The 25,000-nt window shown below is 35.5% G+C and overlaps 1 protein-coding gene across 9 annotated transcripts in view; it reads right to left on the reverse strand.

Annotated features, from left to right (window-relative positions):
• The window catches only part of st7 (suppression of tumorigenicity 7), a 35,256-nt gene that overhangs the window by 1,122 nt on the left and 9,134 nt on the right, over window positions 1–25,000 (reverse strand). For 2 of the 9 annotated variants that reach the window (XM_026996383.3, XM_026996384.3), the window contains 14 exons: window positions 22,382–22,417; window positions 18,019–18,101; window positions 17,452–17,611; window positions 15,343–15,397; window positions 12,057–12,172; window positions 10,170–10,245; window positions 8,806–8,960; window positions 8,571–8,668; window positions 8,040–8,154; window positions 7,634–7,706; window positions 7,025–7,127; window positions 6,775–6,925; window positions 6,403–6,495; window positions 1,387–1,529 (listed from right to left, as the gene is read on the reverse strand). In XM_026996383.3, the coding sequence (XP_026852184.1) occupies window positions 1,387–1,529; window positions 6,403–6,495; window positions 6,775–6,925; window positions 7,025–7,127; window positions 7,634–7,706; window positions 8,040–8,154; window positions 8,571–8,668; window positions 8,806–8,960; window positions 10,170–10,245; window positions 12,057–12,172; window positions 15,343–15,397; window positions 17,452–17,611; window positions 18,019–18,101; window positions 22,382–22,403 (1,443 nt within the window). In that variant the 5' untranslated portion in view covers window positions 22,404–22,417. The other 7 variants (XM_081715510.1, XR_014124058.1, XM_026996385.3 and 4 more) reach the window with 7 other exon arrangements.

Below are 25,000 nucleotides of genomic sequence, written 5' to 3' on the forward strand. Positions count from 1 at the left end.
GAGCTACTCTGGTACCGCAAAGAACTACGATTGAGCCAAAGATAGTGTAGTACAGATTATTTTTTCCCCCCCTTTTGTGTTTATAGTTTAAGCCTTTATGTACAGTATAGTTGTGGTTTGGTTGTGTTCTTTGCTTTAGTGCAATCAATGTTTTTTTCCTTCTGTCTAGATATTTCTCATTAATTTAATTTATATAATCTTGTCCTGTTATTTATATCTGTATAGCTAGTACATTGTGGCAGTAAAAGTCCTGACTTCAGAATAACAAGGTTATTATTATTATTTTTTAAATCTAATCCCTACCAGTTTTTAAACACCTCAGCATACCTCTATGTCTGTTACTTTCCATGGTTTCCCCAACTAGATGCAACAGCTGCATCACTATAAAAAAAGACCACTGCACACCGTTCATTAACATCCACAAAACATTCATTTCCCTTTGACACAATATTCCAGGTTTCTTCAGTCCAGCATGCACACACCCCACCATCTCCCTGCACACACACATGCTCACATACGTTTGTTCACACACCTGCTCTACATTTGTTCACTTTGGATGTCATGGGAATGACAAGTGTGCATATGCCAACTAGCATGGAGCAAGTAAAACATTAAGTAGCTAGAAACCAAAATGGATACATTGCAATGTTTTACATAACGGCAATGTCCAGTCATGGATTAGAGCATATTTAGTGCAGACAACAGGACAGAGCATATGGCATGTTTGGTGCTGTTGTCACCAAGGATCAGAAAGATGGGACAGATGTGGTACAATTTTTCATCCATGCAGGTTATATTCTTATTGTCACAAATTCTGACAAGGAGCAATGAATGGCCATTTCAAATCATATTTAAATATTTTCAATCATGAAGTTTGATTTCATGTGGAAATTTTCTCCTCAGACTGCAGAAAATCTGCTCAAATCAGATAAGCCAAAAAATTTGTTTTGGGTTACACATCTGAATTATGTTTCTTGCATTGTAGTATCTAAATCTTCAGAGATAGAGGATGCTAGCTGCAGTTCAATATCTTAAAAAATATTTCAAGAGCTTGTCAAGTTTAGAAAGGTTTTAGTGAGAATATCACTAGGTGTCTGTCTCCTAAAACTATCAAACAATTTTTTTTCCCGAATGATACCCAAGGCATACTTTTACCACACCAAATATGTTTTAGCAATTGTTAAAAGTACAGTATTGCAAACATTATAAAATAACATTACAACGAACCTCTTTCACACTCGCCTAAATCAGATGTTTCTGATGACATTTAATAGTTTCCCTGTCTCAAACTTTCCCCAGTTAAGTTTTGGTGAGTTAACAGTACATTACTGGAATTGTTAAAAAAAACAAAACAAAAAAGCATAACACACAAAATGTAAGACTCACTGCCTTAGCGAAGACTCCCATGAGCTCTGGAAATTGGTGAGTGAGGAGAGCTAGCATGGCAGTGAAAGAACAGAGGCCTGCCGTAAACAGAATGAAGAAAGGCAGCTCCTTCTTCGGGTACACAGACACCTCATGAAACACTGCTTACACACATGAGAGACGGTAGGGAGAGTTAGCTAACAACATCAAATACGCATTGGACAATCACCCATCCAAACACATGGCAGCATGTTACAATAAGGTTAAGATCAATCTATGTTAAAAATGTGATCCCACAGTACAAAATGTGACTTAATGGAATCTCTCCTTAAACACATTTTATGAAGACACAAAACTAAGTAAAAAAGCATACTTAATCGCAAGGCATACTCTGCAGTGCATCTGGTAATAGTTGATATTATACACACTACCAGTCTATTTGATGCAAAAATGTGAAAACAAGCTCATGTAGAATGTCTGTGCAGTGTCTGCCTGCTTAGAATCATGAGTGCCTGTCATGCTCTCTATTGGTGAATGAACTGATCTGCTCTCTCAAAGGAGGGCACAAATTTGTTTATAGTAACATAAAATTGTTATAATATTGCCATATTTGCATTTTTACTGACAGGAACAAAATTAAACCTCAAAAGATCCAAACAATACAATTGTATTACATCTGAGTTGGCTAAACACCATGACTTCTCAAAAAACAAACAAACAAACAAACAAAAACAAAAAACAGCCATGCCAAGAAAAACTCTACATGTTTAGATCTACCCATCAAAATAGAATTTCATTATTGGAAAGAGAGAGCATTTTATTAATTATAAAGAGTCAGCTACTACTAAATACTGAACAACAACTTTTTAAAACCTACTCATAGCACTCTCACTAATGAAAGTATGAAAGAATGATGTATAGATGGTGATAATGGATAGATGCATAGATAGTATATTTTAAGCACTGTGCAAAACTGGCTTTTGATAAGTCATCAAGGTAGGTAATCAGATTATTTAGTTTTCAGTAGGTATCACTGCTGAGCTTAACAGCAGCAAACCACCTGGTACTCATTAGTGAATGACTGAAAAATAAGGTACAACAGAAAGTTAATAATTTTTGTATACAACAGGTTTAATTAAAACATCAAGTCGAACCCCATTTCATCAGAAAAATACACAGATGGCAGTTCGTTTTTGATTCCCCATTTGACAAGGAATTATACTCACACATGTAGAGTTTAAGTGGCAGGTACTTGGGTGCTCTGAAGTTCTATGGTTTAGAAGTGATAAATGTAGACTAGTTGCAATCATAAGATGGCAGCATTTACACCATGCAACGTACCTGATTATTTAAGTAAACTGCAAATTCATCAGGTACAGTTATATTCCTCTTATCAGGTGCTGAGCTGACTTGGATGTACTAATGTGAGAAGAGATGGAACATATGCAAATCACTGAGGAAAATTGATTTTCATGTAATCTAGTTAACAAAGAAAAACTGTTGAACAAGTTTCAATAGAAGATGGATTTCTGGGTTAGTGCTGAAGCAGTGCTTTGAAAGTTTCAAATTCTTAACCAAGAGCTATTGGTGCTGTTTGCAATACATTAAATTAAATAGCCTCTCTTCACTGTAGGGCCAAGCAGTTCCTAAGACCATGTCAAGTTGTCCCATGCTGTTGTCACTTCCTGTTGTGCCTAAAATCAGGGCCATGAACTATTGGTGGCAGCAACAGGTTCTTGTCATGATTATGCGACAAATTGTTATAGCCAAGTAACTCCAGTCACTACATGTTTAACGAGATGGATCATTTTGAGCTTTTTGTGCTGTTTTTGTCATTTTTTTAAATGGCAAAACAGCACAGGACATATTCAAATATTAAAACACTAGTGATTTCAAATGTAGAAACAAATGACTTAAAATGTAGAAACAATCAGCAAATCCCTATTTCATTAAGTCATTCTCCTGAATAATTCTACAGATCTGAGCATGTGCTAATGGGGAAAATGTGATTTGGCCCAACAGTGCAAAAATATTTGTACAAACAAGTTTTTTGATATTTTAATGTATTATACAGAATGCTTTAACTGGCTATAAGTTCACAGGTGCAGGAGCAGACTCTGAATTGTCACATTCGTAGCATGTGTGTTTTTTCTGATGAAATAGGGCTTGATTTGATGCTTTAATTAAACCTGTTGTATACATAAATTATTAACTTTATCTGTTGTGCCTCATTTTTCATTCATTCACTAATGAGTACCAGGTGGCTTGCTGCTGTTAAGCTCAACAGTAAATACCTACTGAAAAACAAATGACTTATTTTGATGCCTTATCAACAGCCAGTTTTGCAGTGCTTAAAATATATGCATTTTAGTAAATTTGAACCCCCCCCCCCCCCCCAAAAAAAAAAAAAAACCCTGCCTGAGGTTGGACATATGCTCTCCTACCAGACAGATTTATCTCTAGACTGCAGGATGATTCCATTTCTTGTGTTGCATTTGTTGTGTTTCAACTGGCAGGCAGACAGACTGCAGTCTTGCCAAGGTCTGCATCTCCTAGATTTAACAACAACAGTGACTGTGCCCATAGGTGAGCTACTGGATACTGTCAAACAGTCTGAACCACTGGATAGGGAAGCCTTCCTACTCTGTCATAGTTTGAAATACAGAGAGATCTGTATCTCAATTTGTGCAGTAGATACTCCTATGCAGGCTTAATGCAACCGAGAAAGCCTCAGAGATCTCTTACTCAGCATGTATGCAACATCAACTATTTAAAACTACTAACAGATCTTTTCTCTCACTAACACTTCCTCCAAGTGCTAAAGGGCCACCATATTCTGGCCATTTAAAACATTAAAACAGTACTTAAGCAAGTCTCTGTGGGTGACATTTGTGCAGCAGCTAGCTGGACTGGGCTACATTGTGCACTCTTATAACCCTAAAGAAATGGCCTCCACCATTTCTTTCCTCTGGGTCAGGATTGCAAAGTTTTCACTTCATTTCAATGTTCATTGTGTGGTGCATAAAAGTAAATATACTACGTGTGCCCATCCAAACAGAAAGGATAATTATGGTTATTCGCATATACTACATGTAATTACTGTTCCCTTAAGGGGGAACCAAGGGGTACAACTTTTCACTGTTTAAGCATGGTGAGGACTGGCTAATAGAAGTGCGATGTGAATGACATTGTATGCAAAAACAATATTTAAATGAGGTTTTTGCATGTGCTAAAATGTTCTTCATAGCCATGTTGAATTACTTTGGCTCTCATGCTTTTCCAAAATGTGAGCTGAAACTGAAGGGAAATTTGAAATAGCACAGTTAAAGGTGTTAGTCAAATAGACAATCATGTTTAAAAGCTACAGAGCAGTTTGACTGGCCATGGTACTGCCTTTGTTCCATTTGCTTGGTTATAAGCTTTATTTTTTGGATAAATACAACTATGTTGTAGTTTGTATCTTTTCACCTCCCAGACATGAAATAAACCACATTCAAATTCACATACAATATTCACAATATTTGTACATTGTACTTTTATTTTTGGCATCCACAGCAAAGACAGTGGGCAGTAAAGAATACTCCTCAATTAGCCACCAACATGGACAAAAGGTCCATACATACTATGATAAAAAAAAAAACGTGAACAGCCTCTTAATTATTGCTTTCAGTTGTTTAACCAATACCCAGACCTAACAGGTGTATAAAATCATGGGTTGCACCAAAGAGCTCAGTAGCAATGTCATAGGCTGCCACCTTTGCCAGTTTGTGGCATATCATCAGTCTGCACAATACTAAGCATTGATTGCAGTGGTGTAAAGCATGCCACCACTGGAATCTGGAGCAGTGGAAAAATATTCTCTGGAGTGATGAATCAACATTCATTGCCTGGCAGTCTGATTGATGAATATAGATTTGGTGGATACCACTAGAACACTAACTACCATAACACATTGTACAAACAGTAAAGCTTGGTGTAGGAGGGACAATGATCTGGGGCTGTTCAAGATCTGGGCAAGGCCCAATATTTCCAGTAAAGTATATATTTAAACTACTGTATAAAAAGTCATTGTGGGAAATTACAGGCTTACAACTTTGTGGAAGCAGCTTGGGGAATGCTTTTTACATTTACATTTATTGCATTTAGCTGAGGCCTTTATCCAAAGTGACTTCGAATTATGGCTAAACACAACTTGAGCAATTGGGGGTTAAGGGGCCTTACTCATAGGCCCAACAGTAGCAACTTGCAGTGGAGGGGTTTTAACTGGCAAACTTCCAATTACAAGTCGAATACCTTAACCACTGAGCTACCACTGCCGTTTCTTTTTCCAGCATGACTATACCCTTGTGTACAAAGTGAGGTCCATGAAAACATGGTTTGACATGCCCATAAATGTTTGACATGTTTGGTGTGTAGAAACTCCAGTGGCCTGCACAGAACCCTAATGTCAATCCCACCAAACACCTGGAAAATCAACTGTGAGTCAGGTCTCGTCATACAACATCAGTGTCTGACCTCACAAATGCTTGACTGTTCACAAATTCCATCAAATACACTCCAAAACCTATAGGGATGGAATACGTGCGTTGTCAGGTGTCCACATACTTTTGGTCATATAGAGAATCATATAGCATATTCTGGACTCTTGACATTGTTTAAATGAATATTAAAGTTCTCAAAATGTATGTATTCCTCTATTCATCATACTGACAGCAGCTGCAAAATGTGTGAAATAATAGTGACTGTCCTTCAGTTGTATTACTTTAAACACACAATCTAGATTCTCCAAAATACTTTCAGGTTTGATAAATACTTTTGCAGATGGTAAATTATAACACTGCCTTGCCATTTGCATTCTTGGGTAAAAATGCACTAAATTGCATATTAATTAATGCAAAATGGTCAATATGGGCCATTGTGACCACTGGAAGAATGTTTTTGCATGTGCAAACCTCAATCAGGACCTTAGGCATACTGCAATGAACACTTTGTTTATGCAAAATAAATGAAATCTGTAATGCTTGGAGAATCTCTTACTTGGTAGGAGCTCCCTGTCTGCTGTCTCTGTGCAGATTGGGTATGGATAAAACAGATGTCCTTTTTCCAAAGGGTAAGGAATCATTCTAAAAGCTGTAAACCAAAGTATGTTAAATATACATTATCATTACTATACAACCATGCACTGAGAAATGTTTTTCATATTTCACAAACCAAACTTTGTCCCCTAGTTGCTTTTGACTGTAGTGAATCACTGCTGCTAAACTTCAAATCTCAAAACAAGTCTAAAGTGCATCAGTGAAGATACTACAGACACACATGTCTACAAACATTCTTACTTTAAAAATGCATTGGCATTGGCCACACTGGTGGCTAGAAATACATCATGTGCCCCTGAACATGGATACTCACTGCCTTCCCAAGTACAGTGCAGTAAGTTGAGTGCACCCTCCACCCTCTTCCAGTGCTGCAGGTGGAAGAAGGCATAAGCTATGGCCTCACTGTCGCCTCTCTTTAGGATGTGCTCCGGTGGCAGTATCAAACTTTTCATCTCTAAGAGGTACTGCATAAAGCAAATTTCACCACTTATTAAAACAGAAGCACAATGTAGTTAAACTGTACTTACTGCCATTTAAATAGCTGCAAGCAGCTCAAGACTTACTTTGGGTACATGTGGGTTGAATTCTACCGCTCTGTGTATGGCTTCCACTGCATTCATTTCTGCTGTACTCAAGCCTCGTCGAGATGCTGCCTCTGGAGAGAACCTGCAAGTCAGTGAAAAGTTGTCCCCTTATTATAGAGGTAAATAATGTATAAACTACATGTGCACTTACATTTCAGATAATAAACGCAAGATAAAGATGATATGTGCATTGTGCTTACAGTCCGAAATGTGGTTGGACCTGACTGAACACCTACATAGGTTATATATCCATAATTATATATCCATAATCATAATCTAAACAAACAGGTAAATTAATATGGGCTCTAAGATGACAATGGTATCAGGTACCCCAGTGTTACTTAGTTTTAAAGTGTTATTAATGCTATGTTGAGAGTGGCACAGAAATATTCAGCCAAAAGCATAACCATATATGTACTGGCTTGGCAAGTAGTATCCATTTACTAACTGATAGGTTTAACTGTCATTGTAAAAAAAAAAAATTGCCTAATTTAACATCTAAAGGCAGCTTGCTAGGAAATGTAATGTCTGTCTTTCTCTGAACAAATTCAGCACTGGTGTACAATAAAATGAACAATCCTGACTCACTTGTCGGACACTGCTCTGGCTTTAAGAAGGGCTGCTGTGTAGCATATTGTTGCAGATTTCGGTAAGCTAATGTCTGTGGAAGGAATAAAATGTTATGAGTAAACAGTATACAATAACAATGAAGCTGAAGATTACCTTCAATAAAAGTACTTAAAAATCAATTGGGGTCATCTTCAGTGTTCTCATCTAAAGACTGCAGAATTAAGTAAAAATCAGCATGAGAAACTTAAGACTTCCTAGTCATCTTTTAAATTTACTGTGGCATGCACACAATTTGTATTCAGTGTTTTGATTCTGTGCATGCAATAAAATGTTACAGATTAATGCAAAGCACATCTAACTGAGAAACAGACATTTGGGAAACAGCCAGAATAAACAGAGGAAAGCAGGGCAGGTTGCAACATACCATCATATTTGGCAAGAACTGCCTGAACATCAGCGTAGTTTTGCAGTTCAAGGAGTGACTCCAGTAGGTTCTCATGAATATTGAACATACTGAGGAGAGGGAACTCCTTCATTAACTGGAAAAAATACAGCTGTTATATGCAATACTGAAGTATAGAGGACAGGTGAACAAAGACGATGAAAAATAGCTGCACAACACAGCCATTTGGAGACATCTATTTAAATATCTTACATTATGGACCGTGAATCAATGAAATAATTTACTGTGTCACTACTACACTAGCACTCTAGCTACTGTGGCTATAATTTTATTTTCAAACAAAGATTAAGTAATTATCAAGCACGTCAGATTTAAATAAGGTTGTGAGAAGGAGCAGGGAAACCTTGTAAAACTTTATTCTGCTGGTTTTCCTGGAATGCAGTTGAAAACCACTGATTTTGTCTCCATGTGTTGTGACTTCATATAAACAAATTTTCTAAAATAAAGGTGTATGATTTATAAAAGTGTTGAATAACTTGATGAATAACTCACATCTCTCATCATTTTCACTGCCTCTTTAGTTCTTCCGAGCTTTCGGGAACACATAGCAAGTCTCCTCTTAATATAAACCAACACATTTGTGTCCCTTCCTAAAAAAGAAAGGAACAATTAAACAAACAAACAGGTTGTGAAAGCTTACATTCAGTTCTATATGTTCTAGATAGAACTATGAAGTAGTGTGTGAAGTAGGTATGGTAAATAATGCACATGGGCAGGGTGTACTTACTGTGCTGGGCCTCATACTGGGAGCTATGGTGTTGGAGCTGCTGACTGCGGCGGTAGCAACTTTCTCCCACCTTCAATGCCTGTTTGAATAGCTTTTCTGCTTCCACAATGGTGGTAGCCTCCTCTTCAGCCAACAGGATATATGCTGTTGCACAGCTGTTAGACAATCAAAATACAAAAAACACACTTGAAAAAATTCTAGCTAGGAACTTGGTAGTAGAGCATGACTGTCACAGCAAAAGGGTAAAACAAAGAACAATGAGTGATTCTCATTCTTGATTATTTACTAATGTTAAAATACTGAAAGCATCAGACAAATTATGACAGGCAAACAGAAAGGACCAAGTATACTGTCTAATACAGCTTTAGAACTGTTTTCACAATACAGTTAGTCTTGAAGAAAACACATTAGTCATTCATGGTCACAACTACAGCATGCAAGCAAACTGAAGTTGAATTCCATTTTAAATGACTTGTTTTTGCATCAACAGTTTACTGACTTTTTGACATACAGAAATCTATTGTAGATAGATCTAGATTTACACAGAAATCTATGCGTATCAAAACACATGTCTTTACTATTTAAATACAAGAGAACTTCACATAAAAATATGTAAATGTGTAAGAGTAAATAGTGGGAACATGTATTGCACTTTAGTGCACCGTGTTGATCCTCATGGTTATCACAAAGTTACCATATGCATATTCTGTAAAATCATTTTTTAAATTAAAAAACAGCTTATGACATACCGATGAAAATTTGAATACCTAAATGTATAAAGTGTACAACTTTCACTGCCTTTCTGAAATGTGATGAGGTAGTTAGTGCTAGAAAATGCCACTAGATTATACTAGTCCAAGACCATGAAAATTGTGCAGCTGTGCTGTTGTTCATCACTGGTCTTAAAAAGAACACATTATGGGCCAGCTTCCAAGAACATAAATCTAAGCCTATAAAGATTGTGTGATGGTGACTTATTGTTGGCACTGCAAATTAGTTCAAGACAAGGCTCAATCTATTGGAAACAGTCTTTTTATGCATTAGTCTACAGCCCTGTCTCCAAGATCTCACAGAAAACAATTTAGAAGTATAAGGTCTAATCTACTTCCTGGGAACTATTTAGTATACAATTTCATGTTTAGTTTAATGTACAGGGGCAATGGCTCATAAGCTTTGAACCTGAAAGACCCAGCAGTAAATAACATAAAACAGCAATGATGGGAAAAATCTGAATGTACAGAATAACAAATTGATTGTAAAAAAAAAACAAAACAGATGCACAAAACAAAGCAATGGTAGTAGAGAAGCAGGTCTATAGAATATGAAACCCAGATGGATAGAATATAAAACAGTTAGGTTCTCACTCCTCAAGCTCCAGAGCTTCATGTGCAGCAGATATTCTCGCTTGTGGGTTTCTTTCTCTCCATGCCTTCTGCATTACTGATAATACACACAGAAAGGGGACAACTATTTTCAACATCCCCATATTTCTTCAGCATTAGTCTTTTATATGTAAGCACATGAAATATACACACAGCACTACAAACAGTGACAGTTCTACACATCAAGCTAATTCACCCTATTGAGTCTCTATGCACTATACAGTCATTTCTATAAAGTCTACAGGAATATTAGACAAAGACACAGGCTTCGATCATTCCTGGCAATTTGAGGTAAATGAGATTTTTTGTTTTTGAATTGTTTTTGTGTTCAGTCCCCCTATTTCTGGTGTGCTAAAGCATTCTGAGAAATTAACTTCAAAGTAACACATGAGCATGTCTACAGGACAGTATGGGTCTTATGCATGGAACATTTAGAAATTTGTAAAGAATTGTGGGTTAAACCAGAAAAGTGCCTACCTAAACAAAGCTACAGCCAAAAAAATCATTGACACACAATCTTAGCAACAGTGGTACTTATTCAGTAAGGCCCAGTATGGTCAAAGCTAATAATAAAATACGTGTATACAAAATTCTACAGTTTCATTATTGATATTCTACAAAAATTTCATATATACAAGAAAAAAAACTCACATCTGGCCAAAGACCATGGAAACTTAACGTAACATTTAAGCAACCTGAAATTTTTTTTTATTTGCAATTAAATCACCACGTTCCGAATCAATAAGATCACAATTATTATTATTATTATTATTATTATTATTATTATTATTATTATTATTATTAATGCCCATGTGAATCCTGGTACTGGAATAGTAAGCAGTTCAGGGTTTTTTTTTTTGTTGACAAGCATGCTGTCATAATTAATCAGCAAGGGTCTGGTCATTGACATAGCAGTATGTGGTAACCAGATGTGTGTCAGGGGAACAGGGATAATAGGTAGATTAAGACGTTATAGCTAACAATAGCTCCTCAGAATCTAGCATCATCACAATGTTTTACAATTCTGAATTGTACCAAAATCTATTCTAATTATGATGAAACTCGAATCCTAATCAATTATAAGCAAACTGATTTACTTTGAGGTAGGAGATTAAACCTTTAAATGTAATAAACAAAAAGTACATCACAATACAAAAGAAAATGCTGCATGGAACACCATCATGGCATAAAACACTATCGCATTAACATTAAGCCATAATACAATAAAATTAACTAAAGTAAAATATCTCCAAATACAGTGCATTATAGGCCGCACCACACCCCACTTCTACTGAGAGCACCTTCAAATGCAGCATATCTGAAAGTTTTGTTTATTTAGTGGTTGTAAATGTTTCAAGGTTTGTACCAATGCAGCACTTATTTTAATTTCATTTTTCTGGCAAAGCTATGTTGTTGCATACCATATTTGGACAGTGCCCATTTTCAGCAAACCTTTTAAATATAGATTAGTGGTTTTCAAAAGCTCTAGCTCATCACAGAATGTTTTCATTTCTTTCTTCTTTTTTTTTTTTTTTGCAATTTTTAACCATCATGCCATGAAATTCATTGAGGCTTATACAGCCTCAATGAACTGGGGAAATGAGTAACGAAGGAATTGTGACAATCTAGTAACAACACACACTTGTAAAGCTGTAGATTTTAGAAAATGTGTGCTTGTAGCATGATTTCAATACAATGAACCATGTTTTGCAAAGCATGTAAATATTAGCCCAGGAAAGATGCTTCAGGCCTGCAAGGGAGAATAAGGTTCTAAGTAAGGGCTTTTGATAATTTTGTTGGTGTATCTTTCATGGTAAAATGTCCTGCATGTATTCATGGTAAATGTTTGGTTCATTTTTGGTTTCTTACTAGCATCAGCAGGGCGGATGTGGTCTGAGTCGCAGGTAAAGAAGGTCTGATGGTCCTGTGCTGAAAGATTCATGTCATAGTATGTGAGAGGCTCTCTACCAGTAACCCACGTGTATCTGTAATAACAGCAACAGCAACAGTTAGACACAATTACCCTTAAAGGGATGATTAAGGAATGACTGATAATGTGCACTCCTTTTACAAGGAAGAGAAAAGATACAGAGTAACCTGTCTCTACTTCATTTAGAATTAAGTAAAAAATAGAGGGATCAGTTAATCAGAAATGTGTTGAAATTTAGCATGTTATTTAACCTTTAGGATGATCCTATACAAGCAGTAAACTATGTTCAGCCATAAGTCATACAAAGTTAAGCAGAATCACTTTCCAAAACATTCTTTAGAAAGGGCTGACAAGGATTTTGCTTAGTTTTGGTTTGGTTTACCAAAACGATATGAGATGGGGTGACTGGACACAAAAAAATGGACACAATATGATTTTTAAAGGATAATGCCCAGAAAAAAATATTCCTTTCTACTATTTTACCTCATAAATCTTTGAAGCATAAAGGTTCATAACAGATTTTATGAGTGAGGAAAATAATGTAATAAATTATATACATTCTTTAGCTAGAGGATGCAAAACAAACAAAAAAAAATCTGGTTTGAAAACAAACCAGTTATTCAACCATTCTAATACAGTCACATATTTACTGAAACACTAAATTGTAGTATTTACTTAATTACAAATAAAACTGACAAAGCAGGGCTAGTGATCTGCCACTCATGGTTATTATGCTTTACTGATTTATTTATTTAGCATAAGAGTTTATTTTTTGTTTTGTTTGAGTTTTTTTGTTTGTTGTTGCTTTAGTTTTAAGTATTATGATTGAACTCTATTACAGAATTTACCAGTAAAAGTAGATAAAGTCTGATTACAGTACTACAGTAGAGATGACACAATAACAGATATACTGCATCTGAATATCACCCAATATCAATACTGATCTGATATTTTTTCATTAAAAACCACTGTGGAGCTGTAGTTCAGATGTTTGGGGAAATAGTTTTGTGTGAGGTGCATTATATATGCTATTTTACAGATGCCATGCATGGATATGACAGATAAAAAGAAATAACAAATAAATAACTTTTTTAAAGCAATTTTTTTCCTTCAATTGCCTTACACGCAGTGTCTCTTACTGAGATGATATTAATTACCTTGGTCTTCACCTGCTTGGTTCTCAGCTTTACTGTGCTCACCCTCAGCACACAGCTCTCAGACACTCATTTTTTGGCTGCGTCTGCTCAGTACGACTTCCTCCCTCACTCACTCACTCACGAAATGTACACTACAATTTATCTGCATTTTTACTTATTACTGAATGCAACTATAATTCCACATCAACTTAATTATAACCTTATAACTGTTCCTGTGAATCAGTGGTAAATTGCTGTTCTACCTGCTAGACACCAAGAGAGAGACAACGAGAGACTACCAGTAGACTTGGTAGTCTGCTTCAACCAATAAAAATTTAACCTTTAATCTAATGTTTACAAGATGGTTATTCTTTGTACTCCCCCCCCCAAAAAACCCCCAACATATCTATGGACAGTTGAAGTTTCTCCAGCTTCAGAATTAAAATCTGAAGTCTAATTTAACTCAGCAGGATAACAAAACCCATTTTTCCACTGGATTTTCATGCGGTTTAAATATCCTAAAATTTAGAGCATTTCTGAGTATTTTATTATTTCTCATCTCTGACTCTGTTTCTGTCAGAGTTCTGCTGCCCTTTCTCCTCTCCCTGAATTTCACAATTTCAAATTTTGTCTCATTTAAATACGGTCATTAGAAGGTAGGTAGCCTGTTCCCCACACTGGGTTATCAAAATTATAGCAATGGAAACCACACGTTTCTGAGTGCATGGATTTTTGCATTTAAACATAAGTTACCAATCCTTCATGGTAAGAAAACGCTAGTTAAACTCTACAGCAGTGTGTTCAATGTAGCCCACCTGTTATCATGTGACCTGCCAAAACTAACCTGGCTGTCATCACATGCGCTGCTGTGCTATATTTAGGCTGGATTTGTGATTGTCTCGGATCAGTCCAATTTCTACATGTTATTGGATCGGTACCATCTCTGTATTACTGTATTAATTGTACTTTTCCCTTAGAAACAATCATACTCAAAGTAATTACAAATTGGTCCTTCCATTTAGTTTTTACACTTTGCAATAAAGGTTGGTTCATTTAACTAGCAACCATTGGAGGATCCATATATTTAAGACCATCATCCATAAAAAAAAAGAAAAAAAAGCCAAAACTGAAGTTTCTTTGGTATGAAATTCTGTTTAGCTTTAACTCATACTGTGTTGGATGTAGCTTGAGCCTTTGAACAGCTGCAACTCAACATATAAACCATACAGAGATGGACTGCAGATTTAGTTGTTGTCAGCCCAAGCATTAGATGTGAATGAACAATTTTAAAATGTAGCATAACTGCTGCTTCAAACATGGTGGTCCTTCAAAACAGGTGCCCACCTAGGATTTCTCATGCATTACAGTCTCTAGAGTTTACAAATAATGATGGAATAAAAATTTTAAATAAAAAATAAAACAAAAAGGGGGAAAAAAAAACAAAAAAACAAACAAAAAAAAACCCTCTTAAAAAACAAACAAACAAACCCCAAAACAAGAAGGGAATGGATGCCATGGTGTTTCGATGGGCAATCTAAAATTCAGAGCAGCCAAGCAGTAGCCAGTAAGAAAAAGACCACAGAGAACGTGACGACTCTTTATAATACCTTCTTGATCCACCCATTAGGATACATCACATACGAATTGTCTCATCTAGCCACAGCTGGCTGTGTGTTAATGTATATAAATGTGCTGTGCTCAGATTAAAGCAGAAACCATGCAGAATGTAATCTGCTGAGACTCTGCTGTTGGAGTGTTCACTGTCATTTATTTAGCATTTATTGATCTGCTTTGTTTTGTTAAATTTTTTATTATATTTGAAAACATGTCAGATTCCAGGTTTAAATAGTTTCTACTGGTCCCAAGAAATGTGTGGCTGCACCCTTCCTGGGCTCTTTCTACACTATTCCAAAAGAACTGAGAAAAATCCTTTGCATTACAATCTCAGAATGACAGGCTGTGCAATCAGTGTGTCCACTTGTGCAAGTGCCTTAGTAAACAAACAGTGGAAAGAAAGGTTTATGTTTCACAGACCCACAACCTTTAAGAGAAAGTTATGTAATAATGTAAGCAGAAAGGAAACCCTCACCTGTTATATTCTGCTCCTCGAAACAAATTTAGTGGATTTCTCCACACTTTACATTCTAGAGAGGAGGAGACAATGCTGTCAGAACAATTATCAATGATATTAAAAAAAATCTCAAGACCCAATTGAACTCCAGGCTCACAATTAACACAGCTTATGTGAGAACTGTTTTAACCACATCTTCCCTTTAGTTCAGTCTGCCTTTCAGATGTTTAGAATGACTAACAATACATGTATTAATAATAGCATAACAGCAAAGTTATTAATAATACAGTAATAGTAACAAAGGTGCTTTAGTACAAGTCATCATGACTGCATCATGTGCTTGGGACACAACTTTGGTACACCTAATTACAATTTGAAGCTTGTTACAATGCAGTTGATTTCATTATATTGTCACTGTATGATGAAAAATTCATATCTCCATTTTTAGTGATTTTTATTTTTTTTACCATGTGTAATGTAACTATCGTTAGCAGAGGCTATCAAAATGACCAAAATAAAACTGAAATGAATGAATGAATGAATAAATAAATAAATAAATAAAATCGTACAATCTGTTTAGTTAATTTGTCCATAAGATGCAGATGTGTCCATCAAAAATGTGTATCTGATCCTGTGAATCTCTAAGAACATGGTAAAACTTGTCAGCTGCAATGTGTTCATTAAAATGTTCATTGTAAGATTTAAATATAGCCCTTTGGCTTTTTTGTTGAAAAAGTATAATTTTATTTTCTCAAATTGTTAATCTTGAGGAAGTGCATGTTTGTTTTACATATGGCCAGTTTTAATAAATAGTTTATAAAGTGGCCAACTGGCTGAGCTTCACTAGCTAGCTAAATTACTTGATAATAGATTTATTTTTAAAAGTGACTATGTTGCTTGTTAAATGCAAGTCTATTATAAATATAAAATCATATAATTAAGAACCATTTTGTTTTGCTGAAATCTGTCTAAATTGCATTGTTGGGGTTTGTGTCCACCTTTAAGAGAACTATAGTCTTTTTTAGTGTTCCTGAAAAAACTGAATTTTGCAGATACATGTTCTCCATCAGACAGTGACGATGCATACAATTAATATGAAATGCTATAATCAGTGTTCGGAAGGTGACGTTTATAATGCATTTCACTACAGGTTACAGATTACATACCTTTAAATGCAATTTGGAATTTATTCTGTTACCTTGGAATAATCACTGATTAATTAACAGAACACATTACAAACCATTTAAAGATCATGTATTCTGTAATCTGCAGTGATATTACTTACTTTAACAGAATATGTTACAATTTACATTTAAGGGCATATATTCTGTAATCTATAGTGAAATACATATTAAAAGTAACCTTTACAATTCTAGTTACAAATTAAATTTTTAGAAACCTCTATAGGAAGAGTACAAGTTAACTATGCAACAAGATTTACAGTAAATGAAGAACATTATTTAATAACAAATACTTTTCAACATCCATAATTATAGACACCTATTACAAACTAGTGCAAACAAAACAGGTTAGCCAGATTATTGCTGGTGTCAGTGTCTGCAACCTAAAGTGCAGCAAAAGGTGTTCAGCACATTAGACTGAAGCAACTGCTACATATATTGTGGCAGCAAGTATTTTTACCTTTTTGTTGTCTTCTTTTTTGGCATTTTTCTTTACTTTCACATGATTTTGATCCTAATAAGGGCCTAATCATGGTTTACCATTTTTTTTTAAGAAGAATGGAAAGAACAGTAAACAGCATAAATACCATATGAGAAACTAATGGATGTCTATTATCCCAGAAAGAAAAATGTGGTCTTGTACCTAAAATCCAAAAAGGGTTCATCCTAACACATAAATGACAATGAGTAATATAGGTCTGACGCAAAGGTTTCACAAAGCACTTATAAAAAGATCTTACAGCTGAAGGAACAAATGATTTGTTGCAATTATCATTTGTAATTTCCAAATCCTTCAAATGAATTGCTCAGCTGCGTCACCAAGGATTTATCTTCTTTCCCCCAAAAATTACATCGGCATGCAACTGTTCCACTGCCATTTGATCATCTCCAATTAATCTGCTAGCTGTTTTGATGACACACTGCAGTTAAGTATCTGCTTACTTACCGGACACATTTTGTCGGTTGGAGTCTGCATCTCCATTACTTGTATTGGAGTTGTTTGGGGAGCTGTTATCTACTCCTCCCAGTAGAGGTCGCAGGTGACTCACGGACACTTGCTCAATAAAAGAAGTGCCATATTTTCTGAAGTACCACCACTCAAATATCTGTAGGAAGGAATGGCAAAACTGAAGATGCCACAATACAGCATACAAAAGGCTGTATGTCCATATTCAAAATTTGGATGATCATGGCACATTTTGAATATTCTGCCAGTCAGAATTTTCGGTTAACCCAATGATGAGTTAACTCAGTTTATATACTATTGTTAAAAGGTTAAAATTTAATCCAATAAAAAATGTCATTCTCCAAGTAATTAGCAGACTTTCTACACACATACAAAAAGACTGAAGCTTTTTTACATAAATGCACATTTTTTTTGCAGACAGAAAGTAAACATTTCTGGTACTTGGACAGTTTGACTAGTGCCAAGACAGGAAAGACCTTACTAATGACATTATTAATTAGAGCAACTGCAAAAATCATGTTTACATGAACATTTAAAGCAACTTACCAATATAAGTCCTGAAATCAAGGAAGAAGTACCAGTCAAAGCGACGTAAAATTTTGGGGTCAGTGTATTCAGGAACATGCTTACTGTGGACACACAGATCACATATTAAAAGGTTAAAAATGCTCTTGCCACCAAAATTGTGTGTGTGTGTGCGCATGTGTGTGTGGATATATATACACACATACATATACACATACATACATACATACATACATATACACATACATATATACATACACACACATATACACACACACACTCTGAAATATGTAAATAAGTACAGATGAGAATTAATTGATTTATTTTCCTATTTAATTTGAAAATAAATACATTCAGCTGGTACACAAGATAACTAAAATAAGTAACAAACAAAGGGTACTTTAAATAGTACTCAATATAGTTTAAATTACCACAATTACTTTAATTAAAGAAATAATTTAAGATGATTCTTTTCCATATTACTTGTGTCATATCACATGGTAATTTCAGGAAATATTAACCTGACATGCAATGGACACTTTATAACGTTTTCAAAGAAACTTAGTAATCAAAGTTAAAAATCTTTAGAGTGCTACAGAGCTATACTCAATATGTTACTAATTATATTCTGTTATGGCTACTAAAATATTCCAGTCTGACTAGGACTAGCTAGCTCCTTAGCTAACCATCATCTGACAATCATCGTGTGCCATCAGAGTCATTGTCTACCCCAACACTCTGTGACAGCAGTGCGGGAACAAGCTGAATCATCCCAACAAGGTGCCAAAGTAGGGCAAAAGAACACACACAGAAATACACTGGAAGAAAATAACATACAGAGACTATAATGGGTTTGATAACAGAATTTTATTCATGCATGCTTTCAACACAAACAAGAGTAACTAAGAATGACCCCTCAGAGTCCTTAAACAGATGTTTCCATGGCTCTGCAGCCATGTCCATCTCCATCAAGCATCAGACAACCTGGGTTTTAAAGTCTCAGCTCCTCTCTGTATGAGGTATCCAGTAATGCTGAATTGGAGCACAGTAAGTGTGGCTCATTAGAAACTCCATCTCTCTAGCCAACACAAATACTTTCGCCCACTACTTTTAAAAATAAATCAATTCCATTTGAAAATGGGGGGAAAAATGTTCCCCCACATCAGAATTGATACACCACCAGATCACATTGAATAATTGCAATCCCCATGCTCCTTAGATACTATGGCTAACCTACTCAAGCAATCAGATTGTTTTACCAGCAGAAAATATGGAAAGAGAAGCTGTAATGAAAGATGTTATTAAACATTACTATTTAAATAACCAATTGCCACTCATTTGGTCTGTATATATAGTGTTATATATATTTACCTAAACTAACAGCATAGGATCAATGTTTCTCTCTCTCTCTCTCTCTCTCTCAAAATAATCACAGTAAAAATGTTAATCTTAAGTTTCAATTCTTGATATCAAGTTGAAAAGTGTGTTTTCATATTAGGTTACTAATAAAATAAAAAGTAGGTTAAAAAAGTAATACTAATTTTCCCTATCAACACATTTTCCGCTCATATATGGGCCCATAAGAGTTTGGGTTTTTCACTTTTATAGGTTGATGGGTTCTGATGTTCATCTAAAATGATAGAGGTAGTTACTGCTGTTTAGCAGTGTCCACTTTTATTCCCTAAATTAAATAACAGAAATATATCAGACACACCATCTCAAACTGAACAAAACCAGAGGCAAAATTAAAGCCTTAATACTACGTTTCTAAAAACAAACACAAGATATTGAAATATCAACATAGACATGTTAGCAAAACAAGTTACACCAGGATTCAGCTTCTTTGGGCTAATATTATTAAATGCTAATTCTAAAAGCTTTAAGAGCAAGCATATCTTTCCTAGTGTTAGCTAAAAAGATTTACCTGTAATATAGCGTGCCAGTTTTATACAGAGCTTTGCATTTAGAAATAGGGACAGAAGTTGTCCCTCCTCTGGGTACCTGCATCACTAAACTGGGTGTGTGTGTGTGTGTGTGTGTGTGTGTGTGTGTGTGTGTGTACACTCCTCCCAGATAATTTGTGTGTTTGTAAATATATTTACATTTATGCATCAGACAAGCAAACATTGATGATTAAGCTTAAGCTATGATGGAATGAAATGTGAGTGCCTGTATGGCAGTGGATTCACATCCATTGCAACATATTAATTGAAAAAGTGGTTAAGAGCATGCAATGAAAGCTGAAAAGGTTTTTCTTTTACGACAGCAACTGAATAGTTTAGTGCCGTGACAATACTATGCAAGGGATGAAAGGAAAGTGTTTTTACACCAGTATGTAGCTATGAAACATGGCAGCTTCTCTCATATAGTACAAAATAAGCTCCAAACTAAGTCAAGGATAAAACTTGATATTACGCTGAAGCACAGTTATTTAGTTCTACAAGTTCTTTTTACATTTTTAGGATTCCAAATATCAAATCAATAAAAGGATAACATAAATGCGTGTGTTAATTGTAGGCGTAAAATTATTTTTTCTTCTTCAGTTGTGAGTGTGAATAATCTTATATTTAATTATATTTCATGCAGTCTTTTAAAAGCATGCAGCATTATTGTGTTTATCTGTGTTTCAATTTAAATAAAACCACACAATGTTTCAACAGATATAAAAAAAGAAGTACCTTTAACACACCTTAAATTATTTCCAGTGGTCAACTGCATTTCTGAACAAAATGTTTACTGTTAACACAACTTCTGTACTATTTAAATTCAATATCAATTTAGAAAACATGTTTTAAAATGTTAATTTTGGTAGCCTTCTTTCTTGGTTCGGTGTGTGAACTTTTTATTATTATAAAAAACTAGAACTCAAAAGGAAAAAACAACAAATAGAACTACATGAAGAGACACCACAGACATGCCAATTAAATAGAACAAATTGTAAATTTATTTTTAAAAAGAGCAGAATTGTTTAAAAAGAAAACAGAAAAATAAGGCAAAATTGAGACTAATATACTACAATAGTTCAGAACATTTACTAGTGCAGGTTCTGTAAAGTATGATAAATATGCTGCAAGAGGAAAGAGGGGAAAGGATCTCAAGAGACACAGTAAATTATGTGTAACTTGCCAAGAATGGATTGATTTAGATTTAGCAGTTGACACACAACAGCAACATCTCTCTGTGGTCCTGCAGTCAAAAAAAGGACTGCAGAAAGGACTGGTAAAGAAGGGTTTGTCTTTAAGAGCCTTTTTGTGCGTGCAGAGTCAACCTTTGATGCGACAGCCCTAATTTTAATGAAGGTGTGGACACGGTCTCTATAACACAAGCAGAAACATAGCCACCCCCCCTCTAAAAATTGTTAACTTGAACTATTACCACTTGTCACAAAGTCAAGACAAAGTAAGCATAAAAGACCTTAATGACTTACTTTAAAGCAGCAGTGCACAGCAACAGCCCATTATTACTGAAATCATCCGCAAGTTGTTTTAGAAATATGCTCAAATTTGGTCCGTTTAAACACATTCTAAACAAAATTGTCAGGCTTTTCAAAATAACAGCACCAAAGAATAATAAGAAATCTAGGGACCAGGTGCATTATCACTGATTAGGCCCATTATCATGTCACTTTTAAGGGGGGATATCTGTAAACATTTAAATTTATAGCAATATAATATATCTATGTGAATAGCACTTCTTAAGCAGAACAGGGAAGCTAAAGAACTTTTCTGGAATGTGTTTTTATGTAGTATTTATTATATGCAAAAGTAACCTGTGGTTACAATCCAACATTGTTGTATATTCCTGATTATTAATATACATTTCTGTTCAATTTAAATGTGGACAAAATTCTCATGTCGAAATGGTTTAAAACTGCTTGCAGTAGTAATTAAGCACTGGTAAGTATTCCCAGACTTAGGAGAAAACCAAGGACAATCCATCATCAGCCACTGGCATTATTTTAGTGCATTGCACATGCATGTTACACATGCAAGAAAATATTTCTGTAATACGACAGTATTTGGCCAATGGTATGCTCTCTATATTAGCAGTTGTTCCAGAGAGAAACAATTTTAGCTCTGAATGAAACAGTTCAGGAAAAAACATAGCTCTACAGAAAGAGCATATACTGCAGTAAGGAAAAGACAAAGTGCAAAGGGGAATTAAAAAATGCATTCTGCATAACATTATTTCCCATCTAGACAAAATGGTTGACTCCAGCACCTAGCCTTGAAACATATCAAAAGGAGCCATGAGAAAGCAATAACACTAAAAGAGAAGGTTTAAAGGAGGGAGGAGGGGGGGGACAAACCAGACCACTAAACATGAACAGAGACAGACAGACACAAGCTAGATGCAGAAGAGGCTGGAGGATGGTGGTACTTACGCGAGGACTCTGTGCCAAACATGGCTGGGCCGGGTGCTGCGATGGAGAAAGAAAGACAGAAAGGGAGGGGGAGAGAATGAGAGAGGGAGAGAAAGAGAGGGGAGGGGATGATGAACAGGCAGCTACACAGCAGGGGTCATCAATGCACACAATGCTGCCAGCCAGCCCTGGCTAAAGGAGACCAGATGCTACACTCCTGCAGCTGCTAACAACCCTTATGCTTGTCCTTAGCAACATTAAACCCTTAAAATGCCACCGCACCACGCTGACAGTTCGGCAAAGTCCAAACATATAAAACACTCTTAATATCCAGAGCCAGTCCTTGTGTGTTTATATCCAAGGCTAGTACAGTATAGCAGCTCACGCCGTCTTCGCTGTTGTTTTATTTCAGTCCTCTTTTCTTTTTCCTCTTTTTAGATGTTTCTTCCCTACTCCTGCTCCTTCTTCACTCAGGTGGAACAGATGGGGCTGCTGTAGCTGAAGCAGAAAGCAGATACTGCTATCGGTTAGGCTGAGGCTGCTTGCCGGTAAGACAATAGCTATACAAACAGCAGTGACGTCAGGACCCTGTGACAAACCGACTGCTACGAATGGTGGGGTGGGGGGGCCTGGAGAGGGATCCAACCAATGAAAAATGATTTCTTATAACAGACCTAGCAGTCACCAAGTCATACATTTAGTAAGAAACAGCAAACTGAACAGCAAACTGAATTTTTAAAAATATTTGTGAATTCTGCTTTGCAGATACTACAGAGAAAGTTCCAGTCCTCAAATAAAAGCCACGTATTAGTAAGTACAATTTTATCCATAATAATTATGCAAATCTAATGACTGCTGCGTTAAACATACAGAAAACTCTTTAAATAAATGTTTTACACAGATAATAAAACATGAAAAGTAAAATATTTTTCTTCTTAGAGGAGCATTTGGTTTTATGGTGTTATAATTTGTGTTTGCATTTGTAGCTACTTTCCATCCTTAACAACCCTAACCATCAATGAAACTCTAAATGTACATCTAAATAAAGATTAAGAAAATGGTATTTTTCAAAACAGTCTTTTTATATCATACTTAATCACACATTTTATGAACCACAAGTTACTCCGTCTGCTCTCACTCCCTTACTAAAGCCTTTCCTATTTTCCTCCCCCATTTCAGAAATCTCTGAGGGTCATGACACAGGCATGTTAATTACACAGGGGTTTTCTGAGATTTTGCACCAGGGAGAAATGGAGGAGGGGACCTGCTCAGTCCCTGCAGTGCACTCCAGGCACATAATTCCAGCTATAACCATACAGGGATAAGCAGATACAAAAGGTTCCTGCTTTGTAATACTGTACTACCTGACCTTGTAGCCTCTTCTAGATTTAATCACAATTATCATACACAAGAAATGTCAAAGGCAGACAAAAAACAAAACAAAACACATTTTTTAAACCATAAGGTGATGAAACTAAGTCACTTCATACTTTCAAAGGATACAAACAACCAATAAACCTTGCACTACACTGAGGTACATAGGGATGGCTTAATGACATTCATTCCTCCATCCTTCTATGAGAACATACTGATTTTGATAAATCATTCAGTTTTTAAGATTGAGTCACCAAAGTTGCTGAATAACTAACTACTTTGGCAAAATACTAAAGTCACTGTTCAACATAAGTAAAGGGCTGGCTGGCTAAATATTTCACTGGTCAAGAATAGAAGACACTTCAAATGAACAGGGAATCTCACATTAGGAGAATTATGCGTAGCTAGCTAGAAAATCCCAACTAGACCTCAAACTGCCAATTTGTTCTGAGCTAGCTAGTACATATCTGAAAGCTGCATTTGACTTCATTTTTATCAGCTCAAAGATTATGGTACAGATAGCACTAGTAAGACGAACATTAGCTAGCTAGTTTGTATTTTAATAGGTAGTTAGTTAAGAAGCCTAATGTTCACTAAAGTAACAACTCAGCAAGTGTCCTTTTGCTAAAAAACAAAAACAAAAACAAAAACAAAAACATCTAGCTAATATTAGCTAACCAACCTCTGTTTAACGTCACTTGCATCCTACGGCTTAATGTGTTAGCCATCTAACTAATATTAGCTACTTATATAAATTTGTGCAAGTGTTAAATTTTTTTATTTATTTTTTTATAGTTTGCAAACTATGCGCAAATGACTTTACACTTTAATTTAAAGGCAACACTTAGTGACCAGAAAATTCTGTTCAACAGAACACATTTGTGTTTGTAGATGAGACTTGCAGCCTAATTTTAGTGTAGCTTTTGTGTGAAAACTTTAATAACAGGTTTTGTAAAAGTGCAGACTTTAACTGATTGTGATGTTAACAAATCTTTAAATATATTGATGTGTCTTTATTTCAGAAGCTTTTACATAGTTACATAGTTCTGTTTACTAGTCCATTGCTGTTGCCTTGAACAACACACTTTTATGTTTGTTAGTTTAACTAAAAATGTTTAAGTAATACATTTCAAAGCCATTTTTAGTTGGCAGTCTAAAATGAAATTGAGTTACCTTTACTTGATATAGTTCTGCCAACCTAAAATATTAGATCATGGTTAGTGAAAGAAATTAGTAAAATGATTAATGAAAGAAATTCAAGTTGAG

This window comes from Electrophorus electricus, chromosome 6 (genome assembly GCF_041902795.1).
Source record: "Electrophorus electricus isolate QZ-2024a chromosome 6, ASM4190279v1, whole genome shotgun sequence".
Taxonomy (NCBI): domain Eukaryota; kingdom Metazoa; phylum Chordata; class Actinopteri; order Gymnotiformes; family Gymnotidae; genus Electrophorus; species Electrophorus electricus.